The following is a 20,019-nucleotide window of genomic DNA, read 5'->3' as shown; positions in this document are numbered from 1 at the left end:
TGACTTGGGTTTGAATCCTAAATCCACTCAGTAGCTGAGACCAGGGCTGCTGTGCTGGGCCGCTCGGGGGCACTTTTCATGTTAGTGTATGCGATCCGTGGACGGTGTAGGAATGGAACTGGGTAACATGATGGCCCTGTCTGTGACTTCAGGAAGACACCAGCCCCCGTGTTCTCATCTGTTAACTGGGGGAGACAGGCGTTCAGCTTTCGGGCTGCAGTGAGGATAACCCAGATGTGGAGGCTGCAGCCTAGGGTAGAGGCCAGCGCCTGCTGCGGCTTGGGTGGCAGCTCCTTCCCTGGGAGGAGGAGTTTCCAGGTGGACAAGAAGGGTATTCCGGCACGTGAGGACAGAGGCAGGAGACGACACTGCACAGCTAGATGCAGAAAGGCAGCTGGGTTGCTACTTCTTACGGGCATGTATTTGATTATCTGCCTATGTTAAAATCAGTTTCTTAAAAAAGTCTGTAAACTTAGTTTTTGGAACTGCTTCACAGAGTGAAACACAAACATATTGCCGGCATACACAACCCTAACATACAGAAATGTGGCCCCGCCCCTCCCCACCCTGAAAGGCTGCCAAACTCCCTCAGAGGGACTCCCTGAGCGGACATGGCTGCCAGCACACACAGGGGACCTCGGCAGCCCATACTGATATTGGCCTGCTTTCCGGGAAGCCCCCAGAATGAGAGTCATATCTTAAAACGCTGTTGTGCTGTTGCGGAGTCTGCCTCTCGTCCCTCAAAGCATGGATTTGACAGTCATTTGTAACCTTAGACTCATGTGAAGGAAACAGAAGGACCAACTAGAGGATGGGAGAAGAGAAGGCCTCAGAGCACCAGAGAATCTATTCTTCTGACACGGCTTCTAGCAAAATTTAGAGATTCTAGCAAAAAATCAGATTCTATTGCCAACTGATAAGAAACTCTCATTAAGATGGGCCAAATACCGCACTTGTCAGATATTAGTAACAAAAGCTAGTACTTCTAGTGTTTTATGTTCCACAGACCTGGTTCTAAGACCTTACACACACGAGCACACTCAGTCCTCACAGGTACTGCAGGAGGGAGGTGCTTTTATCATTTTCATTTCACAGCGAGGAAACTTGCTAAGGCACAGTTTACTTGCTGAAGGTCACATCTGTCAAGAAGCCACTTCATTAGTGTAACAACTACTTATATAGCGTTCGTCCTGGTTTACGCAATACCTCTCAAATGTGACTACATCCGATCCTTGCTCTCACCCTGAAAGACGGCTCTTATCTCACGTTACAAACGGGGACCTGTAGCTCAGAAAGCTGCGGGGACTTGCCCAAAGCTTCAGAGTTAACAGAGGAGCCCAGGTTTTCAGAACCTAGACCTTGAGCCCTTTCATAAACTCAAGGGTCTGTGAGTTCTTTAAGAACAAAATTCTGTCTTCAATTAGATGATAATCTTTAAAAAACTCACAAAAACCTTTGGAAATGCAAACTTGCAATTTGAAAGATGTTTTCAGAGAACAGGCTTTGGGTTTTAAGTTGTACTTTTCAGTATTCTTTTGGGTCAATAGGTATTTTTTCCTTTAAAAGGGGTCCATTCATTCCCAACTTGGAGAAACAATGAGCTTTTACCAGGCCCTTTCACTTGGTGATAATGTATTTTTAAAATCTCATTTTCTATTCAAATAGATTTCAGTCTGTTTTTTATATGGCTTTTTTTCTTTTTTTAAACTCTCCAGGTGATTTAACAAAAAGCTGAACTGAAAGCAGAGCTATCTGACTGGGCTTGAGATGGTTGCTAAGGAGTCATTAAGTATAGATCAGAAACACAAACTGTAGCTTTACAGGTTTCATGCTGAGGCTGGCAGGATCACGCCTAACTGCTCTATCTTGTGAGGCGGCCCGTTGGACTGAAGAGCACACACCTCCGGAGGACCAGGCCGTGGAGGTGCCAAGTACTGCGTATGCCAGGAAAAGTCCTTGCAGTTAGCAGAGAAGCTGAAGCTTCCAGTGGCAGAAAGGCTGCAGGAGCTCTGCCCCACTGGTGAAGCTTTACAAGCTCTGCAGCTGTGCACAAGGCTAGGAGACTCACTGCAAGGAAGGCTGAGGAAGAGCTAGAAAGGAGGTATTCTCAGGCCTAAGAGGAAAATACAGATAAAAAATGACAGATATCTAGTAGAAATGTGCAAGATCCTAGGCAATTGTTTTAAAATCTTGCTCTATATTATCTTTTAAAGGAAACTTTACATGTGAATGCCTTTTTACAATTTTATAAAGGACGTGTTTGTACATTACAGGTTTTGGTCCTTTTAGGTAGACAGAACAGATGGGAAACTGGAGGCCCAGACTCTTGTGTTAGCCAAGTCGCGCTGCAGGCAGAAGCGAGCCTGCGCCCGCAGTCAGAGACCAGCACGCTGTCCACTCTATCTCCAGTTACGTGTGCTAACAGCTAGTATGGTGTATGCTGTTTTAGTTTAATAGTTTCATTTTTATAGGGAAAACAAGCATAATTGAGAAGTAGCTAAATTCCCTAAACTGTACTCATGGAAAGCCTTTGTAGTTCCCCAGTGAGCCCACAAGAAAGCCAATGCCATCTGCCTTGTGGCAGTTTCATGAAATGGCAAACAGTACCCAGGAGGAAATAGTGTCACAGATGGGAAACTCAAACCTATGAATTCATGGCAAATGTCACTGCATTTACAGGGAGAGGAAAAAATCTTACGTGATTCTTCTTTGTATGCTGAAGACTTTATTTTTTGAAACTTTTAGGGGAATCAATTCCATTTAATAAGCATTTATAGAATGCCGCAGAAGCCCAGGGGCGCAGGGGTAAGCCACGCTCTGAAGAGCTGCCCCTCTCCAGGGCGCCTCCTTGGTAGGTTACCCGGAAGTTAGAAAGAGGCAGTTCTACAGGATGAGCCTTTGAAAACGCCAATCTGTTCCCTATTTTTAGGTTTGGATCTGTTTTCTATTTTTTTGTTTTCATATATGAGTTGAACTCTTTACTTTTCTCCATTGAGAACAAACCAAAATCCATCTTAAAGAATTAAAATGCAGAGAAGAGCTTCTGTGGAAATGAATCTTGACTCAGGGTCACACAACCTCAGACACGTGCACGTCAGACTCTGCGTGCTCAGGACAGACACAGGGGAAGCCAAACGCTTCTCTGGGCCTGAGTGCTGTTCACATTGTTTTGCAGTTGTCAGAGTGTGGGAAGTACAGACAATAAAAAATGTGAAATAAAGGCTGTTTGTAATGGCCCATCAATCATGGTCGACTCCTGAATGGGGAAGGCTGGTTTCAAGCTTGAAATACAAACCTAAAACCTCAATTCCTCTCTCCCCATCACACTGTTATTTCATACATCAGCACAAAAACCAGAACGAGTTGCATGAAAACAAAAGCTCATTTTCCTGTACGGGAATGCATCCGTTGTTAAAGGCCAGAGATCAAAGCCTGACAGTTTTCCTATGTTCCAACCTGACCTACAGTATACTATAAACAACCTAGTCCTAAGTTTACTCCTCAAATGGTAACAGCTAGTTTTATTTCATGAATTATAGTGTCCAAATGAGTTGATTAATTTGCTTTTCTCACTGTGTCTGAGTCAAGCAGGCCTCATGCAGAATTCAGAAATTGGACAGATGACTTAAACTTTGAAAACTGAAGTGACTTCTTGAGAAGGGGCAGGAGAGGGAGGATGGGAGCTCTGCGTGCCAGAGGCTCGGGGGGCTCGGTTGGCTGATGCCCGGCCTGCTCCTGAGAGCAGTTTCCAGTCTCTGTGGCCGCAGGCTGGGGGTGAAGCTCCTTGCCAGGAGACAGGGTAGGTCCATTTGCTTTGCTCAGCCTCTGCTGAGTATTCAAGATATCACAATCTCTTTTTCTGCCAGGGAGGATACCGCACCAAGGGGGACTGGTTTGGCTGTTACTTTAGCGTCTTTACCATGTACGGGCCTTGTAATCTGTAACCAATCTTTCTGTAATAATTCCTGGTGCCGACCCCTGTGAAGGAGCAGAAAAACAAAAGTAAGAAGAGTCTCTACTAAGCGAAACGTCAGTACCCCTCGAAAGCCAGCAGAGGCTCCCCTCTGAGCCGTCCTCCTCCCCTCTCCCACTCCCGTTCACAGACCAAATTCCAATCAAGATTGAACCCCATTTCAATAAGTTCGGCACAGTTTCATTACTTTGGATTCCAGCTGTATTAAAATACAGAAACTCTATTTCAGAGCCTGCGTATTTCCAACCCTGCTGGCAGCACACAGCACTACTTCAGACGTCGCAGGTGAATGAGAAGAGGTGGATTTAATGGGTTAGATGTCTACACTCGCAATGAAGCCAGACAGTATTATGGTTTCCTGGAAGTCTGAAGGAGAGAAGAGGGGATCCGGAGAGCTGCCAGCAGCAAAGGCATGCTGAAGGAAGAAAGAACTCGCGTATGAGTGTCAGTGCCACACTCACTCATCACGAGCGACAATTTCAGCAAAATCTCACCATCAGTCACATTAAATTAATGGTACTTAATTTGCGTTCTATCAGTTTTGTTTGTATTAATTGGTGTATTTGTCTTGTTATATTATCAGCAGAAGCACCAGAAATTTAGACCACTTTTATGTTTGTAAACATTTAAGGAACATTAGCTGCTTTAAGTCAATACTAAAGTCTATGAACTGTTTTTCTTTAAAAGGAATCTATATATTAAGTTTGAGAAACACTATCCTAAATGCTGCCTCTAAAATACAACACAGGATAAGAGGGTAAGGCAGGGCTTATACGGGAACATCCGTAGGCGTGGTTAAGAGCCGGGGCTGTTTAATTTTTACTGAGGTCATAATAGTTCATAACATTGTGAAATTTCAGTTGTACATCACTATTTGTCAGTCACCATACGTGCCCCTTCACCTCTTGTGCCCACCCTCCCAATCCCCTTCCCCTCTGGTAACCACTAAACTATTCTCTTTGTTCGTGTGTTAGTTTATCTTCCACATGAGTGAGATCATATGGTGTTTGTCTTTCTCCCTCTGGCTTACTTTGCTTAACATAATACCCTCAAGGTCTATCCATGTTGTTGCGAATGGGATGATTTTGTCTTTTGTTAGGCTGAGTAGTATTCCGTTGTATATATATAATACATCTTTATCCTGTCATCAGTTGATGGGCACTTGGGTTGCTTTCACTTCTTGGCTATAGTGAACAAGGCTGCAATGAACACAGGGGTACATAAGTCTCTTTGAATTGTTGATTTCAAGGTCTTTGGATAAATATCCAATAGTGGGATAGCTGGATTCAGCAGTGTAAGAGGGTTCCCTTTTCTCCACAGCCTCTCCAACATTTGTCCCTCTTTGTCTCGGTGATTGCGGGCATTCTAAGGGTGTGAGGTGGTATCTTAGTGCGGTTTTGATTTGCGTTTCCCTGATGATCAGCAATGCTGAGCATGTTCTCATACGCCTATTAGCCACCTGTGTATCTTCTTTGAAAAAACGTCTGTTCATATCCTCTGCCCACTTTTTGATCAGGTTTTCGTTTTTTTGTTTAGTTGTGTGAGTTCCTTATATACTTTGGAGATTAGCCCCTTCTCGGATATATGATTTGTAAATATTTTCTCCCAGTTGGTGGGTTCTCTTTTTGTTTTGTTCATGGTTTCCTTTGCCTTGCAGAAGCTCTTTAGTCTTATGAAGTCCCACTAGTTTATTTTTTCTTTTGTTTCCCTTGCCCACACAGACATGGTATTTGAAAGGATCCTTCTAAGACCATGTCAAAGAGTGTACTGCTGGGGCCGGCCCCGTGGCTGAGTGGTTAAGTTTGTGTACTCTGCTTCGGTGGCCCAGGGTTTCGCATGTTCGAATCGTGGGTGTGGACATGGCACCGCTCATCAGGCCATGCTGAGGTGGCATCCCACATGCCACAACTGGAAGGACCCACAACTATGTACTAGGGGGCTTTGGGGAGAAAAAGGGGGAAAAAAAAGTGTACTGCCTATACTTTCTAGGAGTTTTATGGCTTCAGGTCTTTGATCCACTTTGAGTTTATTTTTGTGTGTGGCATGAGACAATGGTCTACTTTCATTCTTTTGCATGTGGCTGTCCAATTTTCCCAACACCATTTATTGAAGAGACTTTCCTTTCTCCATTATATGTTCTTAGCTCCTTTATTGAAAATTAGCTGTCTGCATATGTGTGGTTTTATTTCTGGGCTTCAGTTCTATTCCATTGATCTGTGTCTGTTTTTGTACCAGTACCATGCTGATTTGATTACTATAGCTTTGTAGTATATTTGAAGTTGGGGATTGTGATGCCTCCAGCTTTGTTCTTTTTTCTGAGGATTGCTTTAGCTATTCAGGGTTTTTTGTTGCGCCATATGAATTTTAGGATTCCTTGTTCTACTTCTGTGAAGAATGTCATTGAGATTCTGATTGGGATTGCATTGAATCTGTAGATTGCTTTAGGTAGTATGGATATTTTAACTATATTTATTCCTCCAATCCATGTGCATAGATTATCTTTCCATTTCTTTATGTCATCATCGATTTCTTTCAATAATGTCTTAGTTTTCATTGTATAGGTCTTTCACCCCCTTGGTTAAATTTATTCCTAGACATTTTATTCTTTTTGTTGTGACTGTAAATGGGATTATATTCTTGAGTTCTCTTTCTGTTAGTTCATTATTAGAGTATAGAAATGCAAGTGATTTTTCCAAGTTGATTTTGTACCCTGCAAGTTTGCTGTAGTTGTTGATTATTACAATAGTTTTCCGATAGATTCTTTAGGGTTTTCAAAGTATAAAATCATGTCATCTGCAAATAGCGAGAGATTCACTTCTTCCTTGACAACTTGGATACCTTTTATTTCTTTTTCTTGCCTAATTGCCCTGGTCAAAGCCTCCAGTACTATGTTGAATAAGAGTGACAAGAGTGGGCATTCTTATCTTTGTTCCTGTTCTGAGAAGGATGGCTTTCAGTTTTTCCCTACTGAGTACGATGTTGGCTCTGGGTTTGTCATATATGGCCTTTATTATGTTGAGGTACTTTCCTTCTATTCTCGTTTTATTTAGAGTTTTTAGAATAAATAGATATTTGAAACTGTCAAATGCTGTGTGTCTACTGAGATGATCATGTGGTTTTTATTCCTCATCTTGTTAACGTGGTGTATCACACTGATTGATCTGTGGATGTTGAACCATCCTGTGTCCCTGGTATAAATCCCAATTCATCATGGTGTATGATCTTTTTAAATGTATTGCTGTATTTGGTTTGCCAATATTTTGTTGAAGATTTTTGCCTCTATGTTCATCAGTGATATTGGCCTATAATTTTCCTTCTTTGCGTTGTCCTTGTCTAGCTTTGGCATCACGGTGATGTTGGCCTCATAGAATGTATTATGAAGTGTTCCATCTTCCTCAGTTTTTTGGAACAGTTTGAGAAGGATAGGTATTAAATCTTCTTTGAATGTTTGGTAGAATTCTCCAGAGAAGCCATATGGTTCTGGACTTTTATTTTTGGGGAGGTTTTTGATTACTGTTTCAATCTCTTAACTTGTGATTGGTCTATTCAGATTCTCCATTACTTCTTGATTCAGTTTGGGGAGGTTGTATGAGTTTAAGAATTTATCCATTTCTTCTAGGTCATCCAATTTGTTGGCATATAGTTTTTCATAGTATTCTCCTCTAATCCTTTGTATTTCTGTGGTATTGGTTGCAATTTCTCCTCTTTCATTTCTGATTTTAGTTATTTGAGCCTTCTCTCTTTTTCTTAGTAAGTCTGGCTAAGGGTTTGTCAGTTTTGTTTATCTTCTCAAAGAAACAACTGTTTCATTGATCCTTTCTGTTCTTTTCTTTCAATTTCATTTATTTCTGCTCTAATTTTTATTTACCACCTCCTGCTTACTTTGCGCTCTGTTTGTTCTTTTTCTAATTCTCTTAGGTGTATTTTAAGATTGCTTATTTGATATTTTTGTTTGTTAAGGTGGGCCTGTATTGCTATGAATTTCCCTCTTAGGACTGCTTCTGCTGCATCCTATATTAGTTGGTATGGTGTATTTTCATTCTCATTTGTCTCCAGATACTTTTTGATTTCTCCTTTAATTTCTTCAATTGTGGTATTTTCACACAATGGAATACTACATAGCAACAAAAAGTGAAAGGACTATAGCTATCTGCAACAACATGAATGACTCTCAGAGACTTCATTTTGCATGAAAGAAATCAGATATAAATTCCATCAACACGAAGTTCAGACACAGGCAAAACAAATTTTATGGTGATAGAAGTCAGAATACTGGTTACATCTGAAAGATATGGACTGAGAAAGGAAAAGGAAAGTCTTTTGGAGTGCTGAAAATGTTGTATCTTGATCTGGGTTAGTAGTTACATGGGAATAGATAGATGCAAAAATTAATCAAGCGGTATACTTAAAATGTTGTACTTTATTGCATATATATCTCAAAAAAACAAAAACGAAACTCGAGGAGGCACACCTATTTAATAGATGTTTCAATGTGTTTTAAGAGCTCAATTTGTCCAAAGAATTCAGTGAAACAAGGTGGAATGAGTAGGATGAGAGGCAGGTGGTTAAGAGCCATCACTATATCATACAGACGCATCTGAAGTCATTCAATGCAGTGCTTTCCGTTTCTAGAATCCCACTTGCTAGAAACTATTTTTCCACCTCCCTTTCTCCCACTTTAGCATCCACATTCAAAGTGAACTATGCTCTGTGACATGACAGCATTCAGTAGAGGCACAGGCACGTCAAAATTAAAACCTGACTTTTCCTCATCTTCAGGGCCATGCAGAGGCCATTAGCATGGGCAGGTGAATCTAAGGATTTTCATCAAAGGAGCGACATGACTGACTTGCATTTGAAAGAGATCACTCTGATTGCTGTTTTGAGAAGAGAAGGAATGCTCCAGGAGGGCAGGGATTTTTATCTGTTCTGTTCACTGCAGAATTGCTGGTGCCCAGAGCAATGCCTGGCACGTTATTAAGTACTCAATAAATATTTGTTCAATGCATAAGTGATCAAGGGCAGAAATAGGGAGACCAGTTAAGAAGATCTTGTAATAATCTAGGTTAGAGATGGTGGTGGCGCAAAGGAGAGTCATAGCGGTGAAAAGTAGCTGGAATCTGGAAATATCTTTTAAGGCAGAGTCAAAAGAATTTGTTGATGGATGTAGGGTGTGACATAAAGAGAGGGGTCCAAAATGACTCTAAAAGTTTTGGTCTGCATAAGCAACGGTTTGGAGAAAGAAGGAGTTGCCGTTTACTGAGACTGGAAAGATGGTGAAAAGAAGGGGTAGAGAGGGAAATCAAGAGCTTGGTTTTGGCTATGCAGATGAAATGGCTATTAGACGTGCAAGTGGAGACATTGAGTAATATGTGATTTTGGAAGCCTTACTTTCTCTTAAAAAGAGACAGAGAAAAATGATCTCTTTTCTTGGACTGAGTAGAGCAGTAGCCTTGCAAGGGGAGTTGGCTGAGGAGGAAGCAGTGATGTATGGAGAATGGCAAAGTGGGAAGATGGAGACAGTGGTATGAAGTACATTCACATGGTTGTGCAACCCTCACCACCATCCATCTCCAGAACTCTTTTCATCTTGTAAAATTCTGTTATCCATTTAACAATAGCTACCTATTCTTCCTTCCCTCATCCCTGGCAACCACCATTCTACCTTCTGTCTCTATGAATCTGGTTACTCTAGGTACCTCAAAGTAAGTGGGAATCACACAGTACTTGTCCTTTTGTGATTTGCTTATTTCACTTGGCACAATAGCTTCAAGATTCATCCACGTTAAGTTTAAGCCATTTTGAGCTGAGTTTTCTGTTACTTGTAACTGAAAATATTAGAACTGACATATAAGCTTGAGGAGAGGAAGAGATCAACACATGAGGTCAAATCACCACTTAAAATCAAAATCCAGAGTGGTAATTCTGACCATGCCACTCTCCTATTTAAAACTGCTCATGGCGTGTCCCAAATTCCTCAGCCTGATATACAAAGTCTCTCATGTCCAGCCTCTGGTTCACCTCTTCAGCTTTAGTTCCTGCCACCACTGACTTTACTACTTACAGTCCAGGATTATCACAACAGGTATAATTTCACTAGTCTACCATGCTGGCTTTGCTGCTGCCCCTTCAGTGCTGTCCCTCAGCAGCAAGCCACTCCACAGTGCACTCCCATTCATCCCTGAACCCACAACTTGGACACCACTACCCAGGAGACCTCTGCACACACTTCCCCTATCCACAGAGAAGCTGGAATTCATAACCCCCTCTCTCCATGCTAGCTGTTCTATTGCTTTAGTAATCATGCTGTGCTTTATTTTACCTGCATGTCTATCTCCCCTCCTAGAACGTCAGCTCTTTGAAGTCAATGACTTCTATCATTAGGGATTAGTACAGTATCTGGCATATAATCAATATGCAATAAATGCTTGCAGATTTACTGTACTGTATTCAGTTATTGCTATGTTGTGTGCATACAAAGAAAAAAAAGAACTGGCTGTATGTTAGGTGCCAGGTAGTGGGAATGACTCACTGTAAAGGGATGAAGGGCAGGGCTTCTTAATTTAGGTACAATTTCCTACCTTGTTAGCTAAAAATTTAGAGGCAGCTTTCTGATTTATACCATTACCTCCATCTAATAAAAACTGCCCCTACATTTTTCAGAAATATTCCTGGATTTTTATATTTCTACTCCAATTTTATAAAACAGATGTCATTTTCCACAGACTTAAAACAATTTCTTATGGAGAATTGTAAATATATAAAATAGACATGATAGTATATCGAACCTCCATATACCCACTACCCAGCTTCAACAATCATCAGTTCATCTACCAGACTTCTAATGCTTCCAGCTTTTTACTTGTGTGAAGTCACAAAATATATTCAGTGTTTCCTTTTGGTTCTGCTCAGCTCACTTAATTCTCCTCTTGCAAACAATGATGGTAATATTCTTTACAAGTAATTCCCAGACTGAAGATGTGCAGTTAGTCAGAGTGCCTTACTTCCCAAAACATGCCGCAACCACGTCTGTCCAGCGTAAATAGGTGCAGAGGTGAGAGAGCAGCTGCTCCTCACATTGAACACAGGACTGGACAGCCCTTGAATAAGTGCAGAGTTCAATGATCTAGAGTGCCCTGTTCTCCTAAGCTTGCCGGTGAAGAGAACAGCTTTATGGGGGTACCACCCACAACTCCTCAGTAATGATTCCCGCAGAGCACACTGCCTCCTGGGCTCTCTACTTTTGCTGTTATACAGGAGGTGGGCCCTAGAAACCACTACCAACTTGAAGAGAGGCACTCAAGCTTTGCTATGTGCCTTTTTGAAGGAAAGGCCTAGTTTTCAGCTCCTATCCTTAGTTTCAATAACATGCAGGAGCACTGAGATGGAAAGTCTACTTCCGGGCCCCCTGGGAAGCTTTAAGTATTCCGGGGAAAGAAGTATGACCTCTAGCCAGCCTGGATTCCAATCTCTTCTTACTTAAACAACTAAACAAAAATATTCCCCATTTGCATTTCTTTGTGCCTCTTGTTTTGTGAAAGACAGATTTCTCCCTGTTTCTATAATCTGCAGAACAGTCTGGCAAAATTATTAGTATTCTTAGCCAGCTTGTACGGGAACGTGCCATCAGCTGGGCCGGGTGAAGGCTGCGCTCTGCTCTCCCCTCCATGTTTAGCAGGGCTCCTAGACAGTCCTCGTCACGGTAACTTTCCTTTTGTTAGCCAGCCAAGAAAAAGCAATTACATTTCACAGCTGACGTCAGCTAACCTCCTGGACTGACGTGGGCAGGCTGTCTCACAGGCCCAGTGGAACGTTGCTCCTGCCCTTGAGGAGAGACGCAGCGGGCTGCACAAGTAACGGAGTTCTCTACCCATCACCTGCATGTGATGCTGCTAAATCCTCAGGTTGGGGATTTATATGCAGCAGTCCCCAGGGTGCCCTACTACAGAGCAGACAGTTGTCAGTAGAGCATTAAGGATGTGGAGGAGTGTGGGAGTCAAAATGCTTGCTTTGTTGTATCCTCCAAGTTACCTAACCCACAACCACAGAAGCTACCTCTATCACAAGGGCCTCTTTCCTACACTTGGAGGCAGGATAAATATGTTTATCTTCACCACTTTATCAGCTGCGATGATCATCAAATGAGGTAAGGTGAAAAAAAGAATATCTTGAAATGTACCTAGAGTGATATTCTGAGATTTGGCTTTAGTGACCAGCCTCTGTATTGACCTCACTGGCCTCCACCTCTGCCCTAGGACACATACTCTTTTGGGAGGAGAAAATAAGCTTTTGTGTGTGTGCATAAGTTTTAGAGATTAAAAACTGAGTTATTAACATGATAGGTGATGTGTTAGCTGCAGGCACTTTAGATAGAATGCAGCCCCAGGGCAGAGCGTGAAATGAAAGGCAGAGGACACTGCCTGCTCCAAATGGATGAGGAGCAGAGAGCTGGTGAGCATCGGTGGGAAAGCCCCTTCCCCTGTCCCAACTACGATCTCTGGCTTAGTGCTCCAATGAACCTCCCACCTGCGGGGACCAGGGGCTACAAGCATTTCTCTGATTTTTTTTCCATAACAAATGCTTTCAAGCCTCAAGCCCTCAGAGTGGACAAAAAGTCCTCTGCTTTCTGACCCCCTCTCCCTCCCTTTGAAAGATACGTACCATTTAGCTTAAGACACAGTTTTGATTACTCTAAATATTGAGGAAAGAAAGGCAATCACATAAAACGTACATGCCAACTGCTTCAGCCACTGGCTATAAGAGCAGGTTAATTATGGGTTGATCAATGCTCTTTAATTTAAAAGTGGGGGGAAAAATCACAAAACCTTAAAGATGATTAATCAAAGATGAAAATGGAACAAACCTAGCTGTTTACTTAAATTCTACTCTGATTCTATTTTAGAAAACATAAGGGGAGGAAGCAGGCAAAAGGAGTAAACTAGTCAACGTGATGCCTGAATTGGCTGAAAAACAACTCTTTGCTTCTCAACGTTACTACAGCCTTGTCCTTCTAAGGGGATAAATCCAATACCACGTAAAGGCTTAGAACACTGAAAATAAACACATTTCCCTTTAAAAGAGAAAATAAGTCAGGAGCAAGAAATGAACCTAAACTAGACCCAGCTTGTGATTTTCACTTCATCTCAAAACAAAGGAAGAACAACTTTATAGTTGAGTGACTATAAAGTATAAAGCCGGAGGAGGAAGACATTTTTCTGAGCACTTGAATACATGCCAGCATTGCATGCTAGATGTTCAACATGCACAAACTTAATTTAAAACCTAACAAGATTGGAATTATTATCCTATGAGAATGTGATTTTCAGAAAGGGTCGTAACTCAAGGTCACACAGCTGGGAAGCAGAATTGTAATTCAGACCCAGCTTGCCTGACTCCATGGCTCACTATTTCTAATGAGCTATGGCGCCTGTGTTATGGGTAACGCCCGACCCTGCTTCCCCAACTCTGGCTTTAAACATTGTCTGCTCTGGTAATAGCACAGTACAGAAAGGACATAGGACTTGTCTTGATCACCTCACCTCCAGTTTTTCAGTGTCCTCTATTTGATGAATAACTAGATGAAACAAATATGGTGACCTTATTTCCATTTTGCTAACAGCTTGGTAAGAAACAGAAGAATAAGTCACATAAAAGGGTCTAATAACATAGGCAGGCAATAAAAAACAGATCTTTGTAAACAGATAGGGCTTAGAAATGTAAGAACAATTGGGAAGGGGGATACTTTTCAGTAACAGCTTGATAAACTGTGGTCACCCTTTTCAAAACGAGAAATACAATATAGAGTTTGGGAGAAAAAGCAACAAAGTTGGAACAATGATGGGAATTAGATCCTAGAGGAATGGCAGACAAGCCAGAAGTATTTAAGTTTATAGAAGAGAAGGTGACTTCAGGCTTGATTATGGCAGACTAAATGATTCTGATTAACTTTCCAGCTGAGGACAATTTAAAAATTTGAACAAAATTTAAAATGCTTCCACTTTAAAAAAAATATCAAAGGTCCAACAGTTATTAAATATCAGGCAGAGAATAAGACAATGTGAGCATCAAGAAGCGAGTAGAGCCTCTTCTGCCTCAGTAGCATTTGCCAATCCAAGAAGGGGAGCTGACATCCACAAAGGCTGGCAGGAGACAAGTGGGACTGGGTAGGAGTCATGTGGCCACCAGAAGACGAGGACCAGCTATAATACTCATCTCACTCCCCTCAACAAAGGGCTGTTGTCTACACTGTGGGAGGTGGAAGAGCAATGAGAGGCAGAATTGCTTCCAAGTCTCAAGGAGATGAAGGAACAAGGGTTCTGAGTTCAGAGCCTGGCAAAAGCACAGACCCCGGCATAACAACTTTCTCACTTTGAAGTGATGGGAGGGATTGCTGGGGAAGGGGTCACCTAGATGACCTAGATAAACCTCAAGCCTTATTCCTCGACAACTAGTGCTTTTAGATGCCTGGCAAAAGCAAAGAGAGATCCTCCTTGCAGGAATCTAATATCACCTAGGTCTTGAGTATTCCTAAAAGCAAATTCTCTCACAAAATGCTCAGCAAATAATAAAAAGTGATGAAGTACCCTTTGAGACAAGACACCATGATAAGAAACAAGAGACTGCAGGGACTCCAGATTTGAAATCATTTGATATAGACTGTAGAAGAGCTATGCTTACTATGTTCATGGAGATAGAAGGTGAATTTAAGAATGTTTAAAAGCATCAGGAAACTATAAAACATGATATAAAAGAGTGGAAAAAGATACCAGAAATCAGAGAGTTAAAAAATAAAATAAGGGCTCATTAATGGATGAGTTTAGCAGTAGATTAGACTGAATTAGTAATGGAGAAAAAAAAATGGGGGTAGGAGAAGAGGGTATGAGACACAATGGATACAATGAGTAGGTCTAACACATGTTTAATTGGAGTCCCAGGAAGAGAGGGGGAGAGAATGGGATACAGTCAACATATGAGTTAGAGGCTGAAAATTACTCAGAACTAAAAAAAAAAAAAAAATCAACTCACCAGTTAAGCCCAATGATGCCTAAGCAATCCAAGCAGAGGAAATCTATACCTAGAAACATCATAGTCAAACTAGAGAAAACAAAGACAGCCTAAAAACAAAGATGATATTAAAAAAAAAAAAACATAAAAACAGCCAGCAGGATATCCTCAAAGACAGACATCTGATTTCTTAACTGCATCATTAAAAGCCAGAAGACAGTGGAAAGACAGCTTCAAAGTGCTGAAAGAAATATAAATGCAACCCCAGAATTCTATACTCAGTGAAAACTTCCCTCAAGAATGAAACAAAATAAAGACATTTCATACAATCAAAATGAATACTTTGTTACCTGCAGATTATTACTAAAATAAATTCTTTAGGTGCAAAGAAAACAATACTTGCAAATACCCAAATATCCAGCAACAGTAAATCAGATAAACTGCGATATCACCACATCATGGAATCCTGTATATCAACGAAAATGAATAAACTACCTTACAGATGCAGCAAGGATTGAAGAGCAAAGAAAAGTAAATCTGAATGAATATTGAGTGTATATAACAATAGTAATAGTAATAATGTCTTGTGGATTTTTGAAAACATATATCACACACACAGAAACTTCAGAAAAGAGGATATTTAAATGGACAACACAACTTCATTAGTAATCAGGGAATGTAAATTAAAACTACAGAGAAATACCACTACATACTCATCATATTGACCAACTGAAACTCTTTATACATTCCTAGCGGGAGTGAAAATTGATAGCACTTTAGAAGACCACTTTGCAGACTCCTACCGTTGAACGTATGTACTTCCTATAGTCTAGCAATGCCACTCCTACGTATAGATTCCACAAAAATGTGTGTTAATGGGCCCCAAGATACATAAACAAGAAGATTCATAAGCCCAAACTAGAAACTACCAAATATCCAGCAAGAGTACGACAGATAAATTGTGAGATACTTGCGTAATGGAATCCTACATATCAGTTAAAATGAATGAACATAGTCAGAGGCAATGTGTCTCAATCTCACAATGTTGCACAAAAGTAGCCAGAACAACAACAAAAAAACCACTAAAACAATCCCACTTATCTAAAATTAAAAACAATAAAACTAAACCATATAGTTAAGGGATTCATAATTAGGTAGTGAAAAATAGAAAAACATGGAAGAAAATCTCACAAAAGTTAGGCTTCTGGGGAGAAGGAAGAAGGCAAGGCGTAGGGAGAGGATGACTGGGAAGGGCCAACAGGGGGCGCACTTCTTGGATGTCGGCTACGTTCCTGATCTAAGAGGGGATTACAGAGGCACTGGTTCAACAATTCATTGTTTAACATTTAATGAACTTTCCTATTTGTTAGTTTACTGTCAATAAAAATGAAAAAGAAGAGAAGGTACGATTAAGTAATTTCAACTACATGAATGCTTGTTTACATGGGGAAATAAACCAATTCTTCATGTATATGGTAAATCAGACAAAAAACCTAGTGATTTCAACTGGGAAAGAAAAAATATGAAATTACTAAAGAAAAATTCTGGCCTAATAATTTAGACATTTTCATGTCTGAAGAGGAAAATAAATCAGAAATCTGGAGGTGCACGCCTCTTCTTTGACACTAGCTTTGTTAGGACACGAAGCTGTCCTTCATCCCTAGTTACATGTTGTACCGAATTAAAATTGAGCCCACATCACATTCCTAAAGACAAACTTTAAAAGAGAGAAAAAATATGCTAAATCTTGCCTTTGAAATTTAAATTTCTGATTTTTCCAATTAGATGCAAAAAATTGAGATGATAATTCATGATCATTTAAAAAAATCAGTGAAATAAAAACAAATTAAAGAAACTGTGTCTTAATTACTTTTGGGTTCAATTAATTAACTATTTATTGAGTGCTTGATATATATATGCCTAACAGTATTAATACAAGGCAAATGTATTCATTAGTTTCATTCAATTGCTACTGAAATGAGACTTTATTACATCTCATTGATCTCTTGGTAGGATGGCAATATTTCACTCTTCAACAATGCATACTGATATGAGAGTTAGGGAAAGGTTTTTATTCTGAATGTTTGAAAATGAACCAATTAACTCAATGGCCCTAAATCTTTGAAAGAGAATTATTTTCCCCTTCTGTTAAAATAAATATCTTACAAGGTTACCCACGTGTAATCTTAGCTCTTCAAAGTAGTTGGTTATTGTAAGTCACTGTACAGCACACTAGCACATTATTCTCCATCACCTTGGAAGACACAGAGACTATCTAAGGAGAGGTATAAGACCCAAACCTGCTACCCAGCAGCCTAAAGGCTCCTCTATCCATTCTGAAATGGCTATACCAAGATAACAACAAAGTAAGGATGAACAAGGAATAAAAGTAGGTAACTTATAAAGCAGGTATAGAGAATCTAAATAGAAGCTACTGTGGTAACTTAGAGTAGGATGATGCTGGTGGGTTATCCTATAGATCTTAGAAAGGTTTTTTCCTCACAGGGAGTCTGCTATAGGAGGGCTCACAACCATCCAATTAAAAAATGGAGTGGCTCTGTTCCCACCAGCACAGAATGTCTGCTATGTCACAGATCATTCTCACTACTTTGTGTATGTCCCAAATCATTAGTGTGTCTCTGCAGAGGCTAAAGATGTGCCAACTATAAGCTGTTAGGAAGAGGGATCCCTTCTATTTATAGTCTTTTAAAAACAGACTTTAAGAAGGAAAATGGTAGAGTAGGAAACTCCAGAGACCAGTCCCTCCACTGAAACAACCATTAAGCTGGAAAAAGCAATCAGAAGCAACTATTTTGGGACACTAAAACCTGAAAAGACGCTCACAGCAACCAGGAGAGTGCTTGATGAAGGGAGAGCTGCTGAACTTCGGTAGGAGGGCAGCAGATGTGAACCGCCTCCATGCCCCATTCCTAGAGTGGCTGGCTGGAGCCAGGGCGGGCAGTAAGCCCTTGTCCTCCAAAACTCTTAGGCTGTGCACTGTTTGGTGTGCAGCTTCCTGTGGGGACTAGTGTGGATGCTTGCCTTTGTTTTGGTGCCCCACTGCTGTGCTAGCTTTCCCAGGGTGTCTACTGTAAGATTTGAAGAGACATACACCATCCTCTCCTTTTTCGAAGATCCAGACATTTAGGGAAATCCTTGTCAGGTCACAGGCTGATTGCAGAGATGATAGAACAGAATTTTTAGTGATCACACACAACAAAAAATACAGACTTGGCAAAAATAATTTGGAAAAAGTCACCATACAAATGGATGACTGCATCCCTCAAGAGCAATCCCTGAGGAGAGAGAGAATCTACTCAAATGTGCAGTTCTGAGCAAAAAATTGCAAAGCATACAAAAAACAGGAAAAAAAGAATTTGACAGAAACTATGCCTGAGAAAGCCTAGACACTAGAATTACTAGGCAAAGTCAACTGTGTTAAATACGCTCAAGGAGCTAAAGGAGACCACGGACAAAGAATTAAAGGAGCACAAACAACAAAAGCAAAAATCAACAAGTGGGACTACATCAAGCTAAAAGCAAAAGAAAGAATCAACAAAATGAAAGGCAACCTACAGAATGGGAGAAAATATTTGCAAACCATATATTAGACAAGGGATTAATATCTAAAATTTATAAAAAACTCAATAGAACTCAGTAACAATCTGATTAAAAAACGGGCAGAGACATTTTCACAAAGAAAACATCCAAATGGCCAAAAGGTATATGAAAAGGTGCTCAACATCATTAATCATCAGGGAAATGTAAATCAAAACTACAATGAGGTATTACCTCACACCTGTTAGAATGGCCATCATCAAGAAGACAAGAGATAACAAGTGTTGACAAAGATGTGGAGAAAACGGAACCATTGTGCACTGTTGGTGGGAATGTAAATGGGTGTAGCCACTATGGAAAACAGTATGGAGGTTCCTCAAAAAATTAAAAATAGAACTACCATATGATACAGCAATTCCACTTCTGGATATATATCCAAAGGAAATGAAAACAAGGATATTGAAGAGATATTTTCACTCCCATGTGTACTGCAACATTATTCACAATACCCAAGATATGGAAACAACCTAAGGTCTGTCAATGGATGAATGGATAAAGAAGATGCGGTATATATATAGAATGGAATATTATTCTGCCACGAGAAATTAGGAAACCATGCCATTTGCAACAACATAGACAGACCTTGAGGACCTTATCCTAAGTGATATAAGTCAGACAAAGACAAATACTGTATGATATCACTTATACTTGAAATCTAAAAAAGCTGAACTCATAAAAACAGAGTAAAATGGTGGTTTCTATGGGCTGAGGGATTAGGAAAGATGTTGTTTAAGGGTACAAACTTGCAACTTGTAGATAAATAAATCCTGGAGATCTAAGGCATTGTATAGTGATTATATACAACAATATTGTATTGTAAACATCAAACTTGTTAAGAGACTAGACCTTAATTATTCCCACCACAAAAAAAGAAACGATAATTATGTGATGTCTTAGCGGTATTGGTACTACTACATTGGCAATCATATTGCAATATATAAATGTATCAAATCAACATCTTGTACACCTTAAACTTACACAATGTTATATGTCAAATATAATTTCAATTAAAAAAAAGAAAAAGAACTAAAGGAAATCAGAACATTGTATGAACAGAGAAGGCATGTCGATGAAAAGATAGAAATTATAAAAAGAAACCAAATAGAAATATTAGAGCTGAAAAGTACAATAGCTAAAATAAAAAAATTTTGGACGGCTTCAATGGAAGTAGTTCAATGGGAGATCTGAGCAGGCAGAAAAGAGAAACAGTGAACTTAGAGATAATGAAATTGAATTTATCCAGTCTAAGGAGCAGAAGGAAAAAAGAACAAGGAAAAATGAACAGAACCTAAAGGACATGTGGGAAACCATCAAGCATACCGACATACACATCATAGGAGTCTCAGAGGAGATGAGAGCAATAAAAAGCAGAAAAAGAAATAATGGCTGAAGACTTCCCAAATTTGATGAAAGACATGAATCTA

At 40.2% G+C, this 20,019-nt stretch overlaps 1 protein-coding gene and 1 long non-coding RNA gene across 3 annotated transcripts in view; one reads left to right on the top strand and one right to left on the bottom strand.

The window, feature by feature from the left end:
- LOC139082036 (uncharacterized) overlaps positions 1-20,019 on the top strand; it is a 114,513-nt gene that overhangs the window by 72,817 nt on the left and 21,677 nt on the right. The window contains exon 2 of the long non-coding RNA XR_011537696.1: positions 4,203-4,489. This is a non-coding gene — a long non-coding RNA (uncharacterized lncRNA). The remainder of the gene's footprint in view (positions 1-4,202; positions 4,490-20,019) is intronic.
- The window catches only part of ELP3 (elongator acetyltransferase complex subunit 3), a 95,527-nt gene continuing 78,216 nt past the window's right edge, over positions 2,709-20,019 (bottom strand). For both annotated transcript variants that reach the window (XM_008519287.2, XM_070611355.1), the window contains one exon: positions 2,709-3,978. In XM_008519287.2, coding sequence (XP_008517509.1) covers positions 3,902-3,978 — 77 coding nt within the window. In that variant the 3' untranslated portion in view covers positions 2,709-3,901. The remainder of the gene's footprint in view (positions 3,979-20,019) is intronic.

The sequence above is a fragment of the Equus przewalskii genome, chromosome 2 (genome assembly GCF_037783145.1).
Source record: "Equus przewalskii isolate Varuska chromosome 2, EquPr2, whole genome shotgun sequence".
NCBI classification, from domain to species: domain Eukaryota; kingdom Metazoa; phylum Chordata; class Mammalia; order Perissodactyla; family Equidae; genus Equus; species Equus przewalskii.
The sequence above is the reverse complement of the archived record's forward strand: the minus strand, read 5'-3'. Positions and strand labels throughout refer to the sequence as shown.